Source organism: Ranitomeya imitator, chromosome 1, assembly GCF_032444005.1.
Source record: "Ranitomeya imitator isolate aRanImi1 chromosome 1, aRanImi1.pri, whole genome shotgun sequence".
Classification (NCBI taxonomy): Eukaryota; Metazoa; Chordata; class Amphibia; order Anura; family Dendrobatidae; genus Ranitomeya; species Ranitomeya imitator.
Window position 1 is genome coordinate 612170246 of NC_091282.1, and position 21692 is coordinate 612191937.

A 21692-nucleotide genomic window follows, 5' to 3' on the forward strand; every position below is an offset into this window, starting at 1 on the left:
GGTAACGGTCTCCAGTGTACGGCCTCATCACTAGTACGGGGTAACGGTCTCCAGTGTACGGCCCCATCACTAGTACGGGGTAACGGTCTCCAGTGTACGGCCCAATCACTAGTACGGGGTAACGGTCTCCAGTGTACGGCCTCATCACTAGTACGGGGTAACGGTCTCCAGTGTACGGCCCCATCACTAGTACGGGGTAACGGTCTCCAGTGTACGGCCCAATCACTAGTACGGGGTAACGGTCTCCAGTGTACGGCCTCATCACTAGTACGGGGTAACGGTCTCCAGTGTACGGCCCCATCACTAGTACGGGGTAACGGTCTCCAGTGTACGGCCTCATCACTAGTACGGGGTAACGGTCTCCAGTGTACGGCCCCATCACTAGTACGGGGTAACGGTCTCCAGTGTACGGCCCAATCACTAGTACGGGGTAACGGTCTCCAGTGTACGGCCTCATCACTAGTACGGGGTAACGGTCTTCTGTGTACGGCCCCATCACTAGTACGGGGTAACGGTCTTCTGTGTACGGCCTCATCACTAGTACGGGGTAATGGTCTCCAGTGTACGGCCCAATCACTAGTACGGGGTAACGGTCTCCAGTGTACGGCCTCATCACTAGTACGGGGTAACGGTCTCCAGTGTACGGCCCCATCACTAGTACGGGGTAACGGTCTCCAGTGTACGGCCCAATCACTAGTACGGGGTAACGGTCTCCAGTGTACGGCCTCATCACTAGTACGGGGTAACGGTCTCCAGTGTACGGCCTCATCACTAGTACGGGGTAACGGTCTCCAGTGTACGGCCTCATCACTAGTACGGGGTAACGGTCTCCAGTGTACGGCCCCATCACTAGTACGGGGTAACGGTCTCCAGTGTACGGCCCCATCACTAGTACGGGGTAACGGTCTCCAGTGTACGGCCCAATCACTAGTACGGGGTAACGGTCTCCAGTGTACGGCCTCATCACTAGTACGGGGTAACGGTCTCCAGTGTACGGCCTCATCACTAGTACGGGGTAACGGTCTCCAGTGTACGGCCTCATCACTAGTACGGGGTAACGGTCTCCAGTGTACGGCCCCATCACTAGTACGGGGTAACGGTCTCCCGTGTACGGCCCCATCACTAGTACGGGGTAACGGTCTCCAGTGTACGGCCTCATCACTAGTACGGGGTAACGGTCTCCAGTGTACGGCCTCATCACTAGTACGGGGTAACGGTCTCCTGTGTACGGCCTCATCACTAGTACGGGGTAACGGTCTCCAGTGTACGGCCCAATCACTAGTACGGGGTAACGGTCTCCAGTGTACGGCCTCATCACTAGTACGGGGTAACGGTCTTCTGTGTACGGCCCCATCACTAGTACGGGGTAACGGTCTTCTGTGTACGGCCTCATCACTAGTACGGGGTAATGGTCTCCAGTGTACGGCCCAATCACTAGTACGGGGTAACGGTCTCCAGTGTACGGCCTCATCACTAGTACGGGGTAACGGTCTCCAGTGTACGGCCCCATCACTAGTACGGGGTAACGGTCTCCAGTGTACGGCCCAATCACTAGTACGGGGTAACGGTCTCCAGTGTACGGCCTCATCACTAGTACGGGGTAACGGTCTCCAGTGTACGGCCTCATCACTAGTACGGGGTAACGGTCTCCAGTGTACGGCCCCATCACTAGTACGGGGTAACGGTCTCCAGTGTACGGCCCCATCACTAGTACGGGGTAACGGTCTCCAGTGTACGGCCTCATCACTAGTACGGGGTAACGGTCTCCAGTGTACGGCCTCATCACTAGTACGGGGTAACGGTCTCCAGTGTACGGCCTCATCACTAGTACGGGGTAACGGTCTCCAGTGTACGGCCCCATCACTAGTACGGGGTAACGGTCTCCCGTGTACGGCCCCATCACTAGTACGGGGTAACGGTCTCCAGTGTACGGCCTCATCACTAGTACGGGGTAACGGTCTCCAGTGTACGGCCTCATCACTAGTACGGGGTAACGGTCTCCTGTGTACGGCCTCATCACTAGTACGGGGTAACGGTCTCCAGTGTACGGCCTCATCACTAGTACGGGGTAACGGTCTCCAGTGTACGGCCTCATCACTAGTACGGGGTAACGGTCTCCAGTGTACGGCCCAATCACTAGTACGGGGTAACGGTCTCCAGTGTACGGCCTCATCACTAGTACGGGGTAACGGTCTCCAGTGTACGGCCTCATCACTAGTACGGGGTAACGGTCTCCAGTGTACGGCCTCATCACTAGTACGGGGTAACGGTCTCCAGTGTACGGCCTCATCACTAGTACGGGGTAACGGTCTCCAGTGTACGGCCTCATCACTAGTACGGGGTAACGGTCTCCAGTGTACGGCCTCATCACTAGTACGGGGTAACGGTCTCCAGTGTACGGCGGGTCTCGGGCACGGTTTCCCTGTGTTTCACCCCTATAACTCCGGGGAGCTATCAGATAACCGGCACCATGGCGGCCTCCACCAGGGCGACAGGCAGGAAAACACGCATGCGATCTAGTCTTCTCTTTCTTTGTTCTGCCCTTTTTTCTGGGCGGAGTTATTAGCGACTGACGAGCAACAGACCTATTAAAACGAGAGCTGTCGACTGCCATGGTGGTGACTGGCTGGGCCTGATCCCCGGTGCGCAGTGAGTGGGGACACACATGGCGGCGAGGCGCGGAGAAGTGGTGACGCTGCAGCTCGGACACTATGCGAACTGTGTGGGGGCACATTGGTGGAGCCTGCAGGTGAGGAGAGGGCGTGCGATACCCGGGGGAGTGGGAGGGGGCATGCAATATGAGGGAGAAGGGGCATGCAATACCTGTGGGAGGGGGAAGAGGTGTGCGATACCTGTGAGAGTGCGCTTGCGATACTTGGGGGAAGGGTAGGGGTGTGCGATACCTGGGGGAGGGGGAGGGGCTTGTGATACCTTGGGGAGTGGGAGGAAGGGGGCGTGCGCTACCTGGGAGAAGGGGAAAGGGCGTGCAATACCTTGGGGACAGGGAGGGGGCGTGCGATACCTGGGGGACAGGGAGGGGGCGTGCGATACCTGGGGGACAGGGAGGGGGCGTGCGATACCTTGGGGACAGGGAGGGGGCGTGCGATACCTGGGGGAGAGGGAGGGGGCGTGCGATTCCTGGGGGAGAGGGAGGGGGCGTGCGATTCCTGGGGGAGGGGGAAAGGGCGTGCAATATGTGGGGTAGAGGGAGGAGGCTTGTGATACCTTGGGGACAGGGAGGGGGCGTGCGATACCTGGGGGAGAGGGAGGGGGCGTGCGATTCCTGGGGGAGGGGGAAAGGGCGTGCAATACGTGGGGTAGAGGGAGGAGGCTTGTGATACCTTGGGGACAGGGAGGGGGCGTGCGATACCTGGGGGAGAGGGAGGGGGTGTGCAATACCTGGGGGAAAGGGCGTGCGATACCTGGGGTAGAGGGAGGAGGCTTGTGATACCTTGGGGAAAGGGAGGGGGGCGTGCGATACCTGGGGAGAGGGAGGGGCTTGTGATACCTTGGGGAGTGGGAGGGAGGGGGCGTGCGATACCTGGGGGAGGGCTAAAGGGCGTGCGATACCTGGGGTAGAGGGAGGGGGCTTGTGATACCTTGGTGACGGAGGGTGTGTGCGATACCTGGGGGACTGGGAGGAGGCGTGCAATACGAGGTGGACTGGGAGGGGGCATGCAATACCTGGGGGAGTGCAATACCTGGGGAAGGGGCGTGCGATTCCTGGGGGAGGGGGAAAGGGTGTGCGATTCCTGGGAAAGGGGCGTGTGATACCTGGGAGAGAGGGAGGGGCATGCAATACCTTGGGGAAGGGAGCGTGCAATACCTGTGGGAGGGGGAGAAGGGCACGTGTGTGGCTACGAAGAAGGGATGTGTGGTTGGTGGGTGGCACTGGCGACTAGGCTCCTCACTGTATAGCAGTACGTTTGAGCTGTATCATGTTGGTGGGGTATTGGGATGATCTAGGGGCGAAGCCACATGTTGCTATGCTCTGTTGTAGGAGGCGGAGCTCTCCAAGGAGCCTGAACTCTACAGTGATGTCCTCTTCCGGCGCGGAGCTGAGACTTGCACACCGCGACTCATTAGTCTGGATCTGAAAGGTGAGACCCACAGCCGTCGCTAATGATGGAAGAAGAGGCAACATCCGATGTTCGGGGGGGGGGGGGGGGGGCGTCCTAGAGGTCCTGAGTGTCGGGCATACATGTTGTAAGCAGGGAGATGCAACTGCATCATCCCCCTCACCGGCTACGTACTGCAGCCCCCTCCTCGAATTACCATCATCCTACAGCTGCCTCTCCTTCCTCCCTGTTTATTTACTACTAGATGGTGGCCCGATTCTAACGCATCGGGTATTCTAGAATATGCATGCCCACGTAGTATATTGCCCAGCCCGCGTAGTATATTGCACAGCCCACGTAGTATACACCAATGTGGGCATCATTGTTAAATGATCCTGTTAAAAAAAAAAAAAGAATTAAAATAAAAAATAGTTATATACTCGCCTTCCGTTGGCCCCCAGATCCAGGAAGCATTTACCGACTCTCCTCGCGCGCTCCGGTCTCAAGAGTGCATTGCGGTCTCGCGAGATGATGACGTAGCGGTCTCGCGAGACCACTACGTCATCATCTCGCGAGATTGCAATGCATGGACCGGTTACCGGAGCGTTGCAAGGAGCGGGAAAGGCGTCGGAAAGTGAGTATATGATTTTTTTTTTTTTAAATTTTTTAACATTAGATCTTTATACTATTGATGCTGCATAGGTAGCATCAATAGTAAAAAAGTTGATCACACAGGGTTAATGGCAGCATTAATGGAGTGCGTTACACCGTGGCATAACGCGGTCCATTAGCGCTGCCATTAACCCTGTGTGAGTGCTGACTGGAGGGGAGTATGGAGCGGGCACTGACTGCGGGGAGGAAGGAGCAGCCATGTTGCCGCCGGACTGCGCCCGTCGTTGATTGGTCGTGGCAAAACGCCAACGACCAGTCAGGGACTTGGTTTCCATGACAGACAGAGGCCGCGACCAATGAATATCCGTGACAGAAGGAGACAGACAGAAGGACAGACAGAAAGACGGAAGTGACCCTTAGACAATTATATAGTAGATATTACTTGAGGTTTAGTGTTTGGGGTGTGCTGCCAGCACACACCGGCGGTGACCCCCTTTAGGTGGCGGGGACGCCTTGTGTCTCAGGTGGAGGCTGGTATTGGGGCTGATGACTGCATCTTCTGTGTTGTAGGGAGCATCCACTCGCTGAGAGAAGAAGGCTGCTCCGATGACAACAGCGGCACAAGGCACTGTGTGCCAGCCTGGTGAGACTATGGCACTACACTGCCGGGTCTGGGGCAGGTAGCAGTGTAACAGTAGATGCTTGAGAATCCGCAGCCTGCTCCTCCTGCGCAGACCTCTTTGTCCCCTGCTCCTTCTTCGCAGACCTCTCCGTCCCCTGCTCCTGTGCAGACTCTTCCCTCCACTGTCCTCTGCTTCTCCTGCGCAGATTCCTCCCTCCACTCTGTCCCCTGCGCAGACTCCTCACTCCCGTCCCCTGCTTCTCCCTCCCCTCTGTCCCCTGCTCCTCCTGTGCAGACTCCTCACTCCCCTCTGTCCCCTGCTCCTCCTGCGCAGACTCCTCACTCCACTCTGTCCCCTGCTCCTGCGCAGACTCCTCCTTCCACTCTATCCTCTGCGCAGACTTCTCCCTCCACTGTCCCTTGCTCCTCCAGCGCAGACTCCTCCCTCCACTGTCCCCTGCTCCTGTGCAGACTCCTCCCTCCCCTCTGTCCCCTGCGCAGACTCCTCCCTCTACTCTGTCCCCTGCTCAGACTTCTCCCTCCCCTCTGTCCCCTGCTCCTCCTGCGCAGACTCCTCCCTCCACTTTGTCCCCTGCTCCTCCTGCGCAGACTCCTCCCTCCACTCTGTCCCCTGCTCCTCCTGCGCAGACTCCTCCCTCCACTCTGTCCCCTGCTCTTTCTGCGGACTCCTCCCTCCACTCTGTCCCCTGCTCCTCCTGTGCTAAAGCATGTCAATGTGAAATATGAAATATAAATAGCAATACGACTTTAGAATATTAGGAAAAAAAATAAAGACGCTTTGCACAGAATTTGCCCAAATAAAGTCTGCCCATCAACCAACGTCAAGGTGGTCTCATAAGACTGATGGGTCCCTAACAAGTGTGAATACCTCTTTTAACCCCTTTCTGCCATCAGACGTACTATTCCGTCCATGTGGGGTGGGCTTTACTTCCCAAGGACGGAATAGTACGTCATAGGCGATCGGCCGCGCTCACGGGGGGAGCGCGGCCGGGTGTCAGCTGCTTATCGCAGCTGACACCCGGCACTATGTGCCAGGAGCGGTCACGGACCGCCCCCGGAACATTAACCCCCGACACACCGCGATCAAACATGATCGCGATGTGCCGGCGGTGCAGGGAAGCATCGCACAGGGAGGGGGCTCCCTGCGGGCTTCCCTGAGACCCCCGCAGCAACGCGATGTGATCGCGTTGCTCCGGGGGTCTCCGTACCTCCCTCCTGCAGCAAGTCCCGGATCCAAGATGGCCGCGGATCCGGGTCCTGCAGGGAGGGAGGTGGCTTACCAAGTGCCTGCTCAGAGCAGGCACTTGGTAACGCTGCAGCGCTGTTTGACAGATCGGTGATCTGTCAGAGTGCTGTGCAAACTGGCAGATCACCGATCTGTATTGTCCCCCCCTGGGGGGAAGTAAAAAAGTTAAAAAATTTTTTTACAAGTGTGTAAAAAAATAAAAAATAAAAATCCTAAATAATGAGAAAAAAAAAATATTATTCCCATAAATACATTTCTTTATCTAAATAAAAAAAACAAAACAATAAAAGTACACATATTTAGTATCGCCGCGTCCGCAACAACCCGACCTATAAAACTGGCCCACTAGTTAACCCCTTCAGTAAACACCGTAAGAAAAAAAACAAAAAACAACGCTTTATTATCATACCGCCGAACAAAAAGTGGAACAACACGCGATCAAAAAGACAGATATAAATAACCATGGTACCGCTGAAAGCGTCATCTTGTCCCGCAAAAAACGAGCCGCCATACAGCAACATCAGCAAAAAAATAAAAAAGTTATAGTCCTCAGAATAAAGCGATGCATAAAAATTTATTTTTTCTATAAAATAGTTTTTATCGTATAAAAGCGCCAAAACATAAAAAAATGATATAAATGAGGTATCGCTGTAATCGTACTGACCCGAAGAATAAAACTGCTTTATCAATTTTACCAAACGCGGAACGGTATAAACGCCTCTCCCAAAAGAAATTCATGAATAGCTGGCTTTTGCTAATTCTGCCTCACAAAAATCGGAATAAAAAGCGATCAAAAAATGTCACGTGCCCGAAAGTGTTACCAATAAAAACGTCAACTCGTCCCGCAAAAAACAAGACCTCACATAACTCTGTGGACTCAAATATGGAAAAATTATAGCTCTCAAAATGTGGTAACGCAAAAAATTTTTTGCAATAAAAAGCGTCTTTCAGAGAGTGACGGCTGCCAATCATAAAAATCCGCTAAAAAACCCGCTATAAAAGTAAATCAAACCCCCCTTCATTACCCCCTTAGTTAGCGAAAAATAAAAAAAATTAGGGCTAGGGTTAGGGCTACAGTTAGGGTTAAGGCTACAGTTAGGGTTGGGGCTAAAGTTAGGGTTAGGGTTTGGATTACATTTGCGGTTGGGAATAGGGTTGGGATTAGGGTTAGGGGTGTGTCTGGGTTAGAGGTGTGGTTAGGGTTACCGTTGGAATTAGGGTTAGGGGTGTGTTTGGATTAGGGTTTCAGTTATAATTGGGGGGTTTCCACTGTTTAGACATATCAGGGGCTCTCCAAACGCGACATGGCGTCCGATCTCAATTCCAGCCAATTCTGCGTTGAAAAAGTAAAACAGTGCTCCTTCCCTTCCGAGCTCTCCCGTGTGCCCAAACAGGAGTTTACCTCAACATATGGGGTATCAGCGTACTCATGACAAATTGGACAACAACTTTTGGGGTCCAATTTCTCCTGTTACCCTTGGGAAAATACAAAACTGGGGGCTAAAAAATAATTTTGGGATTTTTTTTTTTTATTTTCACGGCTCTGCGTTATAAACTGTAGTGAAACACTTGGGGGCTCAAAGTTCTCACAACACATCTAGATAAGTTCCTTGGGGGGTCTAGTTTCCAATATGGGGTCACTTGTGGGGGGGTTCCTACTGTTTAGGTACATTAGGGGCTCTGCAAACGCAATGTGACGCCTGCAGACCATTCCATCTAAGTCTGCATTCCAAATGGCGCTCCTTCCCATGCGCCCAAACGGTGGTTCCCCCCCACATATGGGGTATCAGCGCACTCAGGACAAATTGCACAACAAATTTTGGGGTCCAATTTCTCCTGTTACCCTCGGGAAAATACAAAACTGGGGGCTAAAAAATAATATTTGTGGGAAAAAAATTTTGTTTTATTTTTACGGCTCTGCATTATAAACTTCTGTGAAGCTCTTGGTGGGTCAAAGTGCTCACCACACATCTAAATAAGTTCCTTAGGGGGTCTACTTTCCAAAATGGTGTCACATGTGTGGGGTTTCAATATTTAGACACATCAGTGGCTCTCCAAACGCAACATGGCGTCTCATCTCAATTCCTGTGAATTTTGCATTGAAAAGTCAAACGGCGCTCTTTCCCTTCCGAGCTCTCCCATGCGCCCAAACAGTGGTTTACCCCCACATATGGGGTATCGGCGTACTCGGGACAAATTGTACAACAACTTTTTGGTTCCAATTTCTTCTCTTACCATTGGGAAAATAAAAAATTTGGGGCGAAAAGATAATTTTTTTTCACAAAAATTATTTTTTATTTTTACGGTTCTGCATTATAAACTTCTGTGAAACACTTGGTGGGTCAAAGTGCTCACCACACCTCTAGATAAGTTCCTTAGGGGGTCTACTTTCCAAAATGGTGTCACTTGTGGGGGGTTTCAATGTTTAGGCACATCAGTGGCTCTCCAAACGCAACATGGCGTCCCATCTCAATTCCAGTCAATTTTGCATTAAAAAGTCAAATGGCGCTCCTTCGCTTCCAAGCTCTGTCATGCGCCCAAACAGTGGTTTACCTCCACTTATGGGGTATCGGCGTACTCAGGACAAATTGTACAACAAGGTTTGGGGTCCATTTTCTCCTGTAACTCTTGGCAAAATAAAACAAATTGGAGCTGAAGTAAATTTTTCTCTTCGCCACGACAGCACCCACTGAGAGAGGGGATCCGCCCCTAGGAACAGGAAACCCTGCGGAGAGATAAAAGGGGCGGTCCCCCTCGCTCCCACAGTTTTTGGTTTCCTGTTCCTAAGGGAACCCAATGGAGAAGAGGATACCTAGCCTGGATGCCGCCTGTGCGGTTTACCTGAGAGGACGGCAGGGGCTCCAGTGCTGGAAGCAGCGTCGGGGGTCCTGGCTTCAGTTTCCCCCCTCCGCTGGCAGGCTCCGTGAGGCCAGGGCTCCAGGTCGCATGGGTCACGGGCAGGAGGACGCATCGGGCGAGCCTGCGGCAGAAGATTATACCCGAACTGCGGCGCCGCTGCTGGCGGTAATTGCGGGGGTATTGCTGCCATTTTTTCGCTCCCCTGGACGCCGGATACATGCATCCAGTGTGGGAGCAGAGGAGAGATGACGTCGGGCAGTGCGGCACGAGATCCAAGATGGCCGCGACCCGGAAGTGGTGAGTACTTCCGGGTTCAACAGGAAGAACATGGCGGCCCCCATGTAAAAAGGACGCCGGCGCTGCATTCTGGCGTCCAAGATGGATTCACCGAGAGAGCCTGCGGTACCTTCGCTAGAGGTTACCACTGTCGCCCCTCGTAGCCATGCCAGCAGCAGCAGCCGCTCTAGGCAGAGCGGATCGTCCAAAAGAAAGCCACCTGCGCCTGTGTCTCCTCCTCAGCCGGTACCTGATCGGTCAGCTTCTGGGTGAGTGTGCATCTACCCCACTAGCCTGATTATTGTCCCTCTCCCTTTATATAGGCAAAAAGGAAGGAAAAAGCGAAACACAAGCAGTGTGCGTTATGTATCCAGCCCCTTCCGGATAGTTACACTAAAAGGCTATGTGATTCATGTATAAAATCAACGTTACATGAGGAAGCCTCAGTTAAATCAGAGGATATAAGGGCCATGATTAGGGAGGAATTACGAGCCCTACAAAGCATTGACAGAGAGCCACGTATTAAGGAGAAAAGAGGATACGTTTCACCTGTATCCAATCAGGCCTCTGAGTTAGAGGATACAAACTCAGATCGCAGCAGGAGGTATCCTCAGATGAGGATCAGGATACGTGCTTCCCCACAGACAGCATTGACAATCTGGTGAGATCAGTTTGCAATACCATGGGCATAGAAGATCTTAAAGTCCCTAAAACACAGCAAGACATTATGTTTGCTGGCCTATCCGAAAAGAAGAGACCCTCTTTTCCGGTAATAACGGCAGTAAAAAGTTTGATAAAAAAAGAGTGGGAAAGCCAGGGGCAGAGGGGGTTACCACCATCCTCAAAGAGACGCTACCCCTTTAGGCTATATTCACACTTTGCGGATTTTGCTTCGGATCCGCAGCGGATTTGACCGCTGCGGATCCGCAGCAGTTTCCCATGAGTTTACATTTCAATGTAAACCTATGAGAAACAAAAAACGCTGTGCACATGCTGCAGAAAAATCCGCGCGGAAACGCTGCGGATTACATTCCGCAGCATGTCACTTCTTTTCTGCGGATTTTCAGCTGCTCCAATAGAAAACTGCAGTTGAAAATCCGCAGAAGAAAACGCAGTAAAAACCGCGATAAATCCACAGTGAAAACGCGCTGCGGTTTTCACTGCGGATTTTGGAATTCTGCTGCGGAAAAATCCGCAGTGGAATCTGCAAAGTGTGAACATAGCCTAAATGATGAAGAATTCACAACATGGTCAAAAGCCCCAAAAGTAGACGCAGCTGTGGCGTCTACATCAAAGAAATCCTTACTGCCTGTAGAGGATTCAGGCTCGTTACAAGATCCTCTAGATCGCAAAGCCGATTCGCTCCTTAAAAGAGCATGGGAGACTTCTGCAGGGGCCTTTAAACCGGCAATCTCAGCCACATGCACCGCAAGATCCATGCTTGTTTGGCTGAGTGACTTGGAAGAAGGGCTGAAAGGAGGTCTCTCTCGAGAAATTATTGTCCTCTATACCCCTGATTAGAGGTGCCACAGCCTTTCTAGCGGACTCATCTGCAGACTCTATACGCCTGGCAGCCAAGTCGGCAGGATTAACCAATGCAGCACGTAGGGCCCTATGGCTTGAGGGCTGGAAAGGTGACCCTCAGACCAAGTCTAAGTTATGCAGCCTCCCATGTCAGGGTGAGTACCTGTTTGGTACCAAACTGGATGAGATCTTAACTAAAGCAGGGGAAAGGAAAAAAGGCTTTCCAAATAGTAATAATTACGTTCCATTTTATAGGAGAGCGTTCCGAAAGGCCGCATTTAATAAAAGGAAGGAGTTTAAGAACCAGGATCGCTGGGCCACAAGAGACACAAAACAAAAGGGTGCGTTCTTTGGGAAGCGCCCTTTCAAGTTTGAAGAAAAACCCCGTTAGGACAGATCTACCTGTGGGAGGCAGATTGTCCGCCTTTGCTAATGAATGGCGGGCCATAACAGCAAATATTTGGGCAAATAGCCTTATTGCCTCTGGGTTACAATTAAAATTTTCCCGAGTCCCTCCGGACTCATTTCTATTGACTTCATTAAAATCTCAGTTACAACAAGAGGCATTGGAGCAGGAGGTATTAAATCTCCTAGCTAAGGGAGTCTTGGTGGAGGTTCCATTCCTACAGGAGGGAAAGGGATTCTATTCCCCGTTATTTTTGATTCCAAAACCAGATGGAACATTCAGAACTATTATTAATCTTAAAAAATTAAACATCTACCTAGAAAATCAAACCTTTAAGATGGAATCTATCCGGTCCACCATTAAACTCCTGTTTCCCTATTGCTTTATGACAGTTCTCGACCTTAAAGATGCATATTACCATCTACCTATTTATGCAGAGCATCAACAATATCTACGGGTAGCGATTGTATTGAATGGGTGTGTCCGACACTTTCAGTATACTGCAATGCCTTTTGGGCTATCTATAGCCCCAAGAGTATTCACTAAACTAATGGCGGAGGTAATGTCATATCTAAGACTAAAAGACACTCTCGTAATTCCCTACTTAGATGACATCTTAGTAGTAGGAAATTCTCCTTCGCAATGTCAACAACGGTTGTGTGATATGATAGCATCTCTGCAAAGATTGGGTTGGATAATAAACTGGGAAAAATCTAGACTTATCCCAACAACTCGGCAAATTTTCCTAGGGATTATATTAGATTCTACAAGCCAGAAATGTTTCCTTCCGGAAAATAAACAGATAACGGTCAGGAATAAAGTTCAGTCGGTAATAGATAAACCCCTAATTTCTTTGAGAGAAGGCATGTCCCTTCTTGGCTCTTTCACGTCATGTATCCCAGCGGTTCCATGGGCCCAATTTCACTCGAGGCATTTACAGTATGCAATTTTACATGAAGAAGAAAAATCTCATGGTCATTTGAATATTAAAATTTCCCTTTCTAATAATGTAATCCAATCTCTGATATGGTGGCTAGATCCAAAAAACCTGGTCAGTGGAGTTCCCTGGGTAGTTAAACCCTCAAATATAATATATACTGATGCCAGTCCTACTGGCTGGGGCGCACATTTAAAAGACCATTTAGTCCAAGGATTATGGTCCGTCATGGAGTCAGACGACTCTTCTAATATAAGAGAGCTAAAAGCTATCTATCATGCTCTATGTGAATTCCTTCCGCAGCTACACGGGACACATACCAGAATTCTGTCCGACAACATGACCTCAGTCGCCTATATCAATCATCAAGGAGGAACAAGATCAGGAACGCTCATGTCTATAACCGAAGACATTCTAACCATAGCCGAAGAACATCTTCTGTCCTTGTCAGCGCTACATGTCAGAGGAGTGGACAACTCAAGAGCAGACTTCCTCAGTCGTCATACCCTCCACCAAGGAGAGTGGGTCCTAAATCATCAAATTTTCAAAATGATAACCATGAAATGGGGTACACCCGAGATAGATCTCTTCGCCACAAGACAAAACCGACAACTAAAAAGATTCGCTTCAATGTTCCGGGCCGACAATCCCGACATTCTCGATGCCCTTCAGACTCCTTGGACATTTCAGAAAGCATACGCTTTTCCTCCTCTGATTCTTCTACCAACAGTAATCAGGAAGATAAGGGAGGACCGGGCAAATATAATCCTGATTGCCCCATTTTGGCCAAAAAGACCATGGTTTTCCCTGCTCAGAGCCATGTCCATCTCGGATCCGTGGATCCTCCCAGAGGATCAGGATCTTCTTTCCCAGGGGCCCTTCAACCACCCTCATGAGAAGGGACTAAGGTTGACAGCCTGGAATTTGAGAGGCAGCTGTTAAAACTAAGAGGCTTCTCCGATAGTGTAATTAATACCTTGTTAACAAGTAGAAAAAGATCCACTACTGACATATATGTGAGAGTGTGGAAGAAATTTCTAAATCTCTATCCATCGGCGTTATCTAGTGAAATTCCCGTCTCCACTATTCTAGAATTTCTTCAAAAAGGACGTGACCTAGGCCTTTCAGTTAATACTCTGAAGGTACAAGTTTCTGCTCTAGGAGCCTTGTATAGTCACAATGTTGCGGGTAATAGATGGATAGCTAGATTTATTTCAGCTTGCCAGAGATCAGAGCCAGTTCAGATTCCCCAGATGCCTCCTTGGGATATTAATTTGGTCCTGGAAGCCTTAACAGGTCATCCATTTGAGCCTCTAGACTTAGCTCACATTAAATATATTTCACTTAAGACTGTTCTTCTTGTCGCGCTAGTATCGGCAAGAAGGGTAAGTGACATACAGGCACTATCTGTAGATCCTCCCTTTATGTCAATTTTTCCAGATAGAATTGTCCTGAAGACAGACCCTTCCTACCTTCCTAAAATGTGTACAAAATTTCATAGATCTCAAGAGATCCTTCTTCCTTCTTTCTATAATAATCCTACAAACCAGGAGGAAGAGAAATACCATACTTTAGATGTGAGAAGGGCTATAATAGCTTATCTGGATAGGACTAGCGCCTGGAGGAAGAGCAGGGCTCTCTTTGTTTCCTTCCAGGGTCAAAGGAAAGGATCGGGTATAACAAAAGGCACACTATCCCGATGGATTCGGGAGGCGATATACCTGGCCTATTCATCTAAAGGGGAGAATCCACCTGAGACTGTGAAGGCACATTCCACCCGGGCGATAGCATCATCCTGGGCTGAATGAGCAGAGGTTCCTATAGAACTCATATGTAAGGCCGCAACCTGGTCCTCTCCTTCTACCTTCTATAGTCACTATAGATTAGATCTATCTGCCTCCACTGACTTGTGTTTCGGTAGATCAGTCCTTAATACGATAATCCCCCCCAAATAACTATCTCTGAAAGTCTCTCAGTGGGTGCTGTCGTGGCGAAGAGAAAACACCGGATTACGTACCGGTAATGCTCTTTTATAGAGCCACGACAGCACCCCTTCACTTCCCTCCCATTTATATATATATTAGTGTACATATGAGCACTAAGGGTGGTGGATTCTTGTAGTTATACGTAGTTAAATTATTATAAATGATGATAAAGAATTGTCTACTAAAACTGGTGGGCGGTTCCTCGCAATCTCTGTAACCCAAACTGTGGGAGCGAGGGGGACCGCCCCTTTTATCTCTCCGTAGGGTTTCCTGTTCCTAGGGGCGGATCCCCTCTCTCAGTGGGTGCTGTCGTGGCTCTATAAAAGAGCATTACCGGTACGTAATCCGGTGTTTTTGTGAAAAAAAAGTTAAATGTTAATTTTTATTTAAACATTCCAAAAATTCCTGTGAAACACCTGAAGGGTTAATAAACTTCTTGAATGTGGTTTTCAGAACCTTGAGGGGTGCAGCTTTTAGAATGGTGTCACACTTGGGTATTTTCTATCATATAGACCCCTCAAAATGACTTCAAATGAGATGTGGTCCCTAAAATAAAATGGTGTTGTAAAAATGAGAAATTGCTGGTCAACTTTTAACCCTTATAACTCCCTAACAAAAAAAAATTTTGGTTCCAAAATGTAAAGTAGACATGTGGGAAATGTTACTTATTAAGTATTTTGTGTGACATATCTCTGTGATTTAATTGCATAAAAATTCAAAGTTGGAAAATTGCGAAATTTTCAAAATTTTCGCCATGTTTCCGTTTTTTTCACAAATAAACGCAGGTAATATCAAATAAATTTTACCACTATCATGAAGTACAATATGTCACGAGAAAACAATGTCAGAATCACCGGGATCCGTTGAAGCGTTCCAGAGTTATAACCTCATAAAGGGACAGTGGTCAGAATTGTAAAAATTGGCCCGATCCATAACGTGCAAACCACCCTTGGGGGTAAAGGGGTTAAGCTGATGTCTGAATTCCTGGGTGAATGTGGACACCTCCCAGTAAAGCCTGCATTTATGGGTAGATAGAAACCTGCTGTAATTAAAATCACCACATTCTTTCCCTAATATTCCAAACCTGTATTGCTAGTCATATTTCATTGACATGCTTTAGCACGGTTGAGTGCAACCTTTTTTGTATATGCACCTATTCAGACTAGTTTGGATGTGCCAGTCATTTTTTTGTTGTCCTTGCTCCTCCTGCACAGACCTCTCCCTCCACTCTGTCCCTGCCTCCTCTGTCACTCATGGACTTGTGTACTGATGTTACAGGAGTGGGAATGTGAGTGTGCACAGTGAAGACCCTGACCACCCACAGGTAAGTCCTGGGGTCACCATATCCTATTGAGGACACGCCCTGTCCCCCATCAGTCTGACTCTCTATCCTGTGTTATCAGGGAGAAGACCGGATCCCCAGGGATGGTCATAAAGGTGAGTAGAGGAGGAGAGTCTCCTATTCCTGCCTGTGGGTAGCAACAGTATAGCGGTACACCTCACCATTGTACAGCTTTTTATCATGTTATGTCCTGTGTCATTCATGCAACTATACATCCTAAAGAATAGTGGTTAAGCCAGAGCTCTGTGGCGGGGCGCACGGTCGAGGCCGCAGGTTAGTGGTAGGTGCTACCACTCTTATGCTGCTCTTGATGCTTCTCCTGTCTACAGGGCTGTGCCAGGCATTGCCTTCGGGGGGCATAACAGAGAAGTCTTCTACCGCGCCAATCAGCAGTTGGGTTTGGTCGGACATCTTCCAGACACGACTTCATCCTAAATCTCTGTGCATTGTGAACAGTTACAGTCATGAGGGGTAAGTATGAATGGGGAGGACAGAACTTGTCTGCTGAAGGTAGTGACCCACTCATACACCCACATGCTCATGTCCTAGGGGCATGGATGGACTGGAATCATTCAGCCAGGGGGAGGCCATGTTCAAGACCCAACTGGAAGAGGTTGAAGACAGACTACACTTCTTCACTGAGGAATGTGACTACTTACAGGTGAGGTTGGTGATGAGGACTGTGGCCAAAGGTAAGAGTGGGCACGAGCGGTTTGGTCACGCTCAGGCGAGAGTGGGCACGAAGGGTATGCTTGTGTACATGCAACGGCTGTGTGGCTGTATGGGGTAGTGGATTTCTTGGTGTGGTGGCTCCCCGGGGCTGTAGCTCCATTCTCATTGTTTCCCAGGGTTTCTAGCTCCTCTGTGACATACAGGGCGGTGGCTGTATGGGTCAGTAGTTGTCAGTAGTTGTATGCCTCAGTGCGGTGGCTGAAGCTCCATTCTCATTCTTTCCCAGGGTTTCTAGGTTCTGTGACATTCAGGGCGGTGGTTGTATGCCGTGGCTGTATGGGTCAGTAGTTGTATGCCACGGTGCGGTGGCTGTATGGCGCAGTGGTGGTATGCCGAGGTGCGGTGGCTGTATGGGGCGGTAGTTGTATGCCAAGATGCAGTGGCTGAATTTCCATTCTCATTCTTCGCCAGGGCTTCCAACTCCTCTGTGACATTCAGGGCGGCTTCTCTGCAGTCGGAGTCCGGATGGCGGAGCTGTTACATGATGAGTATCCAGGACGAGGGATTCTGAGTTTCGGCACATGTCCTGCTCCACCAGAGGAAATGGTGAGATGCAGAGCGAGAGGTCGTGTGTGGCCCCAGGGGCAGGAGCTAGCATCACTTGTCTGCTTTTCTTCTAGGACCCATGTAAGGCTGTGTACCAACTCCTGAACTGTATTCTGGCTCTAGGGCCCCTCAGCAGCCACAGTTCATTCTTCTGCCCTCTGTCAGTAATGTCCAGCCTGGGCCGAAGATCGGGATCACTGACCGCCTTTCCGCATCTACTATACAACGTAATTGGAGCTCCCTGATCCCTATGCATGTTTGGTGTGTGGTCTCGCTTTCCTTCCTCTGCCGTCTGTGACCTAGATGTCTTTGCTCCATGTGGGTGCAGACCTTGTTGTTTTTCCTTTATTTGGCATTGGCCACCGCCCTCTTTCCTCCAGGATTCTCCACTTATTGCCTTATCTTTTCACAGCCCTCCTCCTAGGCTAGGAAGATAAAACACTTCTTTTACCAGTATAGCTAGCTCTGTCCATTTTTACTGGGGTACAAAACTGTGTGTCCTGCCTCCATGAGCAATCATAGGTGTGCAAATGCTTTCACTAGTCTTGTTGTGGCGCTCTGGTATCTCACAGCACATGGCTCCAGGACTGGAGATCTCATCTTCTTGTTAGGTTGAACAAATTATAATAAAATGTTCACTTCACTTAAGTTGCCTACTCCTGGCCTAATGGATATTGATCAGGTGCGCACCAAAGAAATAAACATATAACAACACACAGTCAGATGTAAACTCTCCATGATCAATCTATGGGTCAGCTCCAAGGGAAAAAAGGGACTTTATTCAGTCAAGACACATGGTTATATATCCCTTGTAAGGGGGGCTCGGTTTGCTTTAAAATGGGAGTGATCGGATGCATTCCATTGGTTAGTAGGTTGGGCAATGAGCAAGTCCATGGGAGGATCCATGAGGTCATCAGGGTGGGTTGGTTCATGAGGTCATCAAGGTGGGCGTCACTGTGGGTAGATTCATGAGGTCATCAGGGTGGGCGTCATCTTGGATACCAGCCAGGTAGCCACATGGTATGCTGAGACAGGAAATGGCAGCCATCTTTAGGGTCTCACTTTTGATCTAAGAAAGCTTGTAAGGTTAAACAATACACGTTATGGGTTGCTTCTCTCAATCTCTTACGTCTTGAGGTTAATTAAGTATTTGATCTTATGGCTCTCCTCAACATCCTTACTTCCTTTTGTTGAGTCTTTCTGTAAATGGCATCTGAGACGTGTGGTCTTTTCCTCTTGTCTGTGTGTATCTGCCACTTTCAGTGATTCATCATCTGTGATGTGTCACACGTTTCTTTCCTGCTTGGTATTCACCCTGTGGCCCCTATCTTCCAGGCCAGCTTACACTACCACAGCAGTGCGGTGCTGGCAGTGGCGCTGAATACACTGACTGTTCCTTATCGGATGGCATTCTCTGACTTCTCCATGTTGCACTTTGCAGAGATGATGACGTTCAGTGGCAGAAAGGTAGGTCTGTGTAGGTAAGGGCTGGGGGTCTTGTGTTGGTGCTCACATCTAGCTCTTTTCTCAGATGCTTTCAGCCTCCTGTTCGATGCCTTTCCCATTGCGGTCCTCTATGTCTTTGCCTGATGCCCTGCTACCACACTTGGGTGCTGCCCCCTGGTGCTCCATCTCACCATGTACAGGTGATGCTACCATCTTCTCCCAGTCCGTGGTCTTCAGAGGAATCCCAGAACCATGGCACACAAGGTGACCAGTCATGGCTGCAGTGAGTGGTACCCCCCCACTATCCATAACAGTGGTCTTCGCCACCTAATGAAAACTCGCTCCAGTAGTAGGTACCTATTTTTCCTCTTTTTTTTTTTTGGGACCTAGTGACCTTCATGCTAGGACAAGGCCACCATCATCTCTTCACACGTGTGAGACCGAAGCAGAAGTCCTGCAGCGCTACCTGTCCACTCTCTACCCCTACACAGTCAAGTAGGTGCACGAGTCCCATACAGCTGCCTTCACCCGTCAACGTTGTGCAGATCCTGGCAGGAGGATCACATGGGAGCACTTACTTTTCACACAACCTATGTGGAGAGTCCGCAGAGGCTTCTGGGTGGGGGTGCAGCAGCCATATAGTGTTCTGCATGTTGTGCCATCCTTTCCTCCGTGCTCGGCTGGTGCATTCTCCTGCCCATGGCAGCGCTCTATGTAAGAACAGATTCACAATCTAATTAGCTTCCTCAGGTCCGTAAGAAAAAGTAAGTGAACTTGTGATTTAATAAACTAAGGTGCTCCCACATCGCTCACCTCCATCAAGTGTCCACTGTAGCTATGAAGCAGGAACTGTGGCCCGGTCCTCGAGATCTCCGACCTGCCGTACTAGGGCCAGGATGGAGCAGAACACAACTTTCTTCAGTGATTTATGTCCCCCCCACTTACCTTTACTAAAAAGAATCGGCGATCATAAAGCAGCCCCAAACTGCTGCCCCTTCCCACCTTCTCCATCACTCATCATATGAATGAGGTTCTATGGGGAAGCTTTTGTGCCTGGTGTAGATGAAAGTGTGAAAGGCACGTTTATCCCACCAAGGACAACATCTGCCAGGAGATTGTGGGAACAAAAATGGGTTGTAGTCTGTGAGCTCCAATGGGGAAAGAAATGATGTTTGTAAAGCACTGTGGAATGGTGCCATATAAGCGAGTATAATAAGCACTGTGGCATCTCTGGTCATCCCTCTTGGACAGTGGAGCACAGGTTCTCTCCCTAGGAACATTATGAGGATGTCATCTTGCAGGCCAATCAGCCGCAGGCCTAAATTCTTCCCTCTTGGTGACCATTTCTGTTGTTACAGATTGATGTGCACCCCGCCCCTTAATATTCTCGTCCTACGATTTAGTCTTCCCGCCCCATGGTGTTCCAGTCTCGTGCTTTAGGCTTTCACACTTGCGTCAGTATGCGGCTGTCGCTAAGCGTCGGCGCAATGTACCGACGGACGTTGTGTAAATTCGGCACAACGTGGGCAGCGGATGCAGTTTTTCAACGCATCCACTGCCAATTCTAAAGTCCTGGGGAGGAGGGGGCAGAGTTCCGGCTGTGCATGCGCGGTAGGAAATGGCAGACCTGACGTCCGAAAATTTTTTCCCTTGAACCTTTTTTTGTGCCGCCGGTCTGCCAAAACAACGCATCCAGTGCACGACAGATGCAACGTATGGCCATACGTCGGCAATACAAGTCTATGGGAAAAAAACGCATCCTGCGGGAATATTTGCAGGATGCGTTTTTTTTCCAAAACGATGCATTGCGACGGACAGCAAACAATGCAAGTGTGAAAGTAGTCTTAGTCTTCACTCCCCGTGGTGTTCCCATCTCACGCTTTAGTCTTCCCACCTGCGGTGTTCCCATCTCACGTTTTAGTCTTCACGCCCCGTGGTTTTCTCATCTCACGCTTTAGTCTTCCTGTTCCGCACCCCAATAACTTTGCAGGCTAGTTTTCCTCCGGCATTGGCTCACAAACCAGTTGGCCTCCAGAAAAGTAGATAGGAACCAGGCAGTGTGTCTTTAGGTCATTGCTGAGGACTATCTCGCGTACAGTGCAACATGATCAGCACAGGTTCACTTGCTCTCCGCGCTAAGAGTAACGGGACATTTCTAAGTAAGCGATGCAGGAATGGTGATGGGTTAACCTTCAGCCCCATCATTACTCATGGTATGTTTTCCCTACTTAGTGATCACACATGATGTTGTCTTTTCTCTGTCCTGCAGCACCAGTCATGTGTTGGGGGCCCCCTGCACACTGGGACCCTCATTTCCTCAGTTCTTCTCTTCGTATGTAACTAAAGACGGCTTTACTACAGTTGAGCCCCAGACTGAGGCAGCAGGTGAGGATGCCCATTCTATAAAACTGGGTGTAAGGATGGTAAATATGACTGATCATGTTGTCTAGAAGTATAAAGTATGGGGGACAACTCCACGCTGAAGCAATGTGGGTGAACTTGTACAATTTTATTTACGAGAATATCAGTCTGGTCTCCCCTCACTCACCCCTGTTCAGAAAGTGCAATGTGCTCCACACATAGTAACAGAACATGGGTGGGGGTAGTAGTCCTGGTTCAATAATGACCCGCTGTTCCTCTCAGTCGTAGGCCGGATCCCGACACTGGGGGCTCTGCAGACATCCAGTGCTTTGCATCAGACGCTCTGCAGCCTGTGTGACGAGGCCAGCAAGATGGACGTACGGCGATGGCTGAACGTCTCTTCAGCTGCAGTGGAACATGACGACTTCCGGGAAGCTGTGGATGAGGTGCGGAGTCTAGCTCACCACTACTGCACGAGGGAGGGCAACGAGACCGATGACAGCGACTGAGCACTAATCCTCCTCATCCGCCTCCACGTCGGACACATTGTCCAAGCCCTCGTCTTCATCATCAGAGCTGGTGATGCATCCCGTCTGAAAGAGGTTAATGAGCTCTCGAAAGCGCTGCGCCACCTGAAAGAAGAGCATGGCTTGAATATATGGACATATATGTCTACCCCCACCCCCCTACGACTTGGGAATAAAGTAGCTGCAACCTGC

General features: G+C 49.8%; 2 protein-coding genes across 6 annotated transcripts in view; one reads left to right on the plus strand and one right to left on the minus strand.

The window, feature by feature from the left end:
- Positions 1-2566: 2566 nt before the first annotated feature.
- MSTO1 (misato mitochondrial distribution and morphology regulator 1) lies at positions 2567-21692 on the plus strand. The gene is made up of 14 exons (XM_069726081.1): positions 2567-2749; positions 4001-4100; positions 5241-5313; positions 15825-15870; positions 15950-15983; positions 16218-16359; positions 16438-16549; positions 17032-17166; positions 17241-17393; positions 18502-18633; positions 18698-18876; positions 19003-19107; positions 20882-20997; positions 21256-21692. The coding sequence occupies exons 1-14, from the start codon at positions 2666-2668 to the stop codon at positions 21480-21482; spliced, it is 1638 nt and encodes a 545-aa protein (XP_069582182.1). The 5' UTR covers positions 2567-2665; the 3' UTR covers positions 21483-21692.
- GON4L (gon-4 like) overlaps positions 21103-21692 on the minus strand; it is a 46377-nt gene continuing 45787 nt past the window's right edge. For all 5 annotated transcript variants that reach the window (XM_069726039.1, XM_069726049.1, XM_069726028.1 and 2 more), the window contains one exon: positions 21103-21605. In XM_069726039.1, coding sequence (XP_069582140.1) covers positions 21486-21605 — 120 coding nt within the window. In that variant the 3' untranslated portion in view covers positions 21103-21485. The remainder of the gene's footprint in view (positions 21606-21692) is intronic.

What these genes read in the sequence shown, in the direction of transcription:
- MSTO1 (XM_069726081.1), top strand. Translation starts at nt 2,666, where the DNA reads ATGGCGGCGAGGCGCGGAGAAGTGGTGACGCTGCAGCTCGGACACTAT. An exon ending in CACATTGGTGGAGCCTGCAG is followed by an intron (nt 2,750 to 4,000) that starts GTGAGGAGAGGG and finishes GCTCTGTTGTAG; the next exon opens with GAGGCGGAGCTCTCCAAGGA. An exon ending in AGGAATGTGACTACTTACAG is followed by an intron (nt 16,550 to 17,031) that starts GTGAGGTTGGTG and finishes ATTCTTCGCCAG; the next exon opens with GGCTTCCAACTCCTCTGTGA.